This window comes from Crocuta crocuta, unplaced genomic scaffold (assembly GCF_008692635.1).
Source record: "Crocuta crocuta isolate KB4526 unplaced genomic scaffold, BGI_CrCroc_1.0 scaffold458, whole genome shotgun sequence".
Taxonomy (NCBI): domain Eukaryota; kingdom Metazoa; phylum Chordata; class Mammalia; order Carnivora; family Hyaenidae; genus Crocuta; species Crocuta crocuta.
In genome coordinates, this window is record NW_027531908.1 from 168,493 (window position 1) to 172,623 (window position 4,131).

The 4,131-nt window shown below is 62.7% G+C and overlaps 1 protein-coding gene across 1 annotated transcript in view; it reads right to left on the reverse strand.

Moving 5' to 3' along the window:
- Positions 1-4,131, reverse strand: part of MYMK (myomaker, myoblast fusion factor) — a 10,365-nt gene that overhangs the window by 2,227 nt on the left and 4,007 nt on the right. The window contains exons 2-4 of the mRNA XM_077774620.1: positions 3,998-4,112; positions 3,054-3,202; positions 347-463 (exon numbers count right to left, since the gene is read on the reverse strand). Of these exons, the coding sequence (XP_077630746.1) occupies positions 347-463; positions 3,054-3,202; positions 3,998-4,112 (381 nt within the window). The remainder of the gene's footprint in view (positions 1-346; positions 464-3,053; positions 3,203-3,997; positions 4,113-4,131) is intronic.

Consider the following 4,131-nt stretch of genomic DNA (forward strand, 5'->3'; position numbering starts at 1 on the left):
CAGGGCACCTGCCAGTCCCCCTCCCCCCCAACCAGCTCAGGAAAGTGGCCACGTGGCCTCCTGCAAGGAGCCTCCCCTCAGCGTCCAGCCCAGGCCTTCTTTCCTGATAGCAAACCCCACCCGCTGGGCCTCTGACAAGGAGCCTGGGGCTCCCCCGTCCCCTCCCCCCCCTTCCTGCAGGTGCCCCAGGCCCCCTCTGGGTCGCGCACCTCATCTCAGGTTGGCGCGTCCGCCCGGGTGCTGGGGACGGATTGTGCTGCGGTGGGAGGGAGGCTCCCCTACACCCGCCAGGAGGGACAGAAAAGCAGGAAAGTGAGGCCGCCCCGAGGGGGCCCAGGCCTCGTACCTCGAAGAAGAATCGCAGCATGAGGGCCAGTGCCCCGAAGCAGAGGCCGGGGCCTATCTGCTGGGTGTAGACGCTCCTGTCGGGGTACAGACCCTTCTGCTCCTTCATGCGCTGCAGCTGCGGGGACAGGGGGTGGTGATGTGGACGAGGCCGCCCTGGGCATGCGCCCCGTGGCCGAGCTCGGGCGGCAGAGATGCCCAGACGCCCAGCCCTGCGGCTGCAGGACCCGGAGGGGCCCCCAGCCTGGGCGACCGAGCTGGGAACCGCTGTGCCCGTTCTCCTGATGAGGACCCGCCCCTGCCTGACTCTTTGGGAGGCAACAAGGCCGCCCTTTCACATGCACCTCCGCCAGCCAGAGGGCGGGAGCGCTGGCCCTCCCGCCGGTGAGGCCGGGGGCGCCTGAGTGGATGCCCCCAGAAGCCCTTAGTTGCTTCCACGGATGCCCCTCGCGGTGTTTACGAGACGGCCCGACCTGTATGTTAAATGTGTGGTTTCCCAGGTCCGGGCGTTAGTGGAAGGTTCAAGCGGGCACTTGAAGTCGGCTTCACATACACTGAAATCATGCAGTAAATGCGGGTCCACATCCTGAAATCTTGAACCCTCGGCCGTTCCAAAGCGTTTCAGAGTTCAGGGCGGAGAGGTTTGCGGCAAACCTACACACGCACACTGTGCATGCTGGGGGCCCCGGGGGGCTGGGGGCGTGCCCCCCACTGCGCAAGCCCACCAGGCGGAGCGCACAGAGCCCCCGAGTAGGCTTGCACCGGGTCAGGGCAGCTTTGGCCCCCAAAGCCCGTTTTTTAGGTTTCTCGACCTTACCGTTGCCGATGAGGAATCAGGACCCGCACAGCACAGACAGCGCTTAGGTGCAGCTGCGGCCTTGGGCGCCCTTGGGCCTGCGGGAGCCCGGCCTGGCCCAGCCCCTCAGCCCTGCACCCGGCTCTGCTTCCTGTCCCCGAGGGCTGCTGCTCCCAGCTCTGGCTCAAGTAGGGACGAGCCTCCTGGAGAAAAATCCACCCTCGTTCCAGGAAACAACTGCCCTTGAAAATCCAAAATAAACTCCACGCTAAATGGTCTGAAAAACACAATTTGAGCCCCAGATGGAGGGAGCCAGGCAGCCACTCAGTTCCTGTGGCCGGATCCACAGCCCAAAGGCCGAGGAAGTCCCCGTGACGCTTCTTGGGGACATGAGGAGTGAATTCTATTCTGGCGGATTACAATGCAGCCTGGATTCAGACCTGCCAGGATCTGCGGGGGTGGGGGGTGGAGACATCCCTCCAGGGCAGGCCAAGGAGCCTATTCTACTTCCTGCCAGGAGTGAGCGCATTATCGAAGCCTAGGGCTCTGTGTTTATGCATTCCAGCATGTTCATTAATGTGGGCCTTCCCTGGGCCCAGACGCGGCATACCCAACGTGCTTCCCCTCCTCCGAGGCAGGCCCAGGCCAGCCGTGCTTCTCCGAGCCCCAGTGAGAAAGAGTTTCCTTCCCTTCCCTTCCCTTCCCTTGCTTGAAGAGTCGAGGCCTGGCCGTGCCCGGTGCTGCTGTGACTTCTTGCTGGTTGCTGACCTCTCGGAGCCCTACTTTCTGCATTAACTGCCTTGCCAAACAAATGCCCTCTCCCTGGCTGTGGGAGGAGCCGGGGCGCGTTTGGAAGGATGGCGGCGGAACTTTATTTTCCCTCCTGCAGTAAAATGGGTTGGTGGGCACTTCCTGCAGCCACTTGCCCGGCTGGACCCCTCTTCTCAGAGAACTGCCCTCCTGCTTCCCAGGCGGCCCGGCGGCCCATCCTCTGAGGTCAGTGCTTAATTTCCGCGCCTTGAGTGGGTGTGTGTCAGACCAGGCCTTCCGCCAGCACTTGGAGTTGGGACCCCGAGATTCCAGGAGGAGCTCCAAAGGGGCGAAAATGTGGCATAGGGACGTCTCCCTGGGGCCTGGGCTGCCACCCGGCTGGGGAGTGAGCCTAGCCTCAGGCCTGCGGGGAGTCCAGGCCTATGTTCTGGCCCTGCAAGCCGCGGCTCCTTCCCTTCTGGGGTCCCAGGCAATGCCGCTGGGTCCCTCATCAGCCTGGGGAGTGTGAGTGAGTTTCAGGCCTCACCGCCTTGGGGGGCCTTGATACAACAGAGGATTCGGGGAGGCCTGGGAACCGTGTGTAAGGGCTTACTTGGTGCGTTACCCCCTGGGGTGGGTGTGCAGTGAAGGGTTGTCAGTGTTAGAAACTGCAGCTTGGATTTACTCAACACTTAGGGGCAGTTTTCATCTTCCTGTCCACCGTTTACCACAATTTCCTTCCTCCCTAGAACCAAACTCTAGGCTCACCCCTCCAGGAAGTCTTCCCGGATTAACCCAGGCCATTTCCAGTTGATTTTGCATCTTTAAAGCAGTCACTTTCTGCAATAATATTAATAACAATAATCCTAATTGCTCCTGTTTGTTGAGCACCTTAGAAGCCAGTACTTTTAAATACATTATCTCAGTTCATCTTGGAACCAACCCTATGAAGTAAGGACTAGGCCACTGTGGTGATAATCGCTTCACAGACATAGAAACTGAGGCAGAGAAGTGAAGTCACTTGGCTTAGGTCCAGAGCTCGCGCGTGTCTGTGGGGCGGGGGCGCCCAGTGCTCACTGTCTCCGTGTTTTAGCGAGACGGGGAGGTAAACGGGGAGCCCGAGGCGGAGGGGTGAGGGGGGACAGGCCCAGGCAGTACGCACCCACTTCGTGGCGATGATGAGGACGGCTGCGCCGATGGGGCCCGAGTACACCCCGTAGCCCCCCCGGTCGTGGTAGATGCGGACCGCGATGGTCAGGACGCCAAACATCACAAAAGTCGACCTCTTGGGCTCGTCGAAGTCGGCCAGCGCTGGAGGGCGGGGAGAGGAACCGGCCCACGTGAGCCGCTGCCCTGCCCCTCCTGGCCGCTTGCTCCCCCAGAGGCAACCCTGTGGGGCCCCAGTGCGGGGTGCCCTCAGCCAGAGAGAGCCCACGGCCCAGCCCGGTCACCCCAGGTCTGAGTTCTAGTGGGTCTTCAGGGAAAGGCGTGGACGGAGCAGCCTGGGCCGCGCCGGTGGGAAGCGGCTTCACAGGGAGGTCAGCACGCGCCCGCTCCCCGGGGACCCCGAGGGCGAAGACAAGGACACCCAGGTGAGAGACCAGGAAGATCTGGTCCTTCACGGGGCCTGGGCGCACAGCAGGGGGCCCCGAGCCAAGGGGTCCGCGTGCCCGGACGCACATCGCCGGGAGGCGTTGGAAAGTGAGAAGAAAGTCACAGCGCAACACGTCTCGAGTGCTTCCATCCTGGTAACGCCCGAGCTGACGCGCATCAGTGCTTGCAGGGGCCGCAAGGAGCGTCTTGGGGGCAAACCCCGGGCTGCGGGCAGCGGTCTCCCCACTTCCACTGGCTCCGGCCACGGCTCTAGCGTACGTTTGTCGGAACAAGCCTCTACTAAGTGTGCAAATTAGGGAAGTTTCGAGAGTGGGGGTTGGGGCCTGTAAGGACTGTGCGTTCGTAGACTAAACTGTGCTTGGACCCCGGGAGGGGGAGGAGGCTCCAGATGAGGGCTGGGCAGCAGAGTCACCGGGCTTGGATTTTTCGGGGGGGGGTGCGGGTGGGCGCGAGGACGGCCGGGAAGCTGGGCGACGAGGTGCGGCCACTCACCCATCAGCGAGACCCACATGCTCAGCGCTGTCCCGTAGACGCTGAAGTGCTCCAGGACGTCGTGGCGCGTGAAGCACAGGACCGACAGGCCGGGGCCGTTGCACGCGTGGTTGAGCTGCCGGAAAACGCAGGGC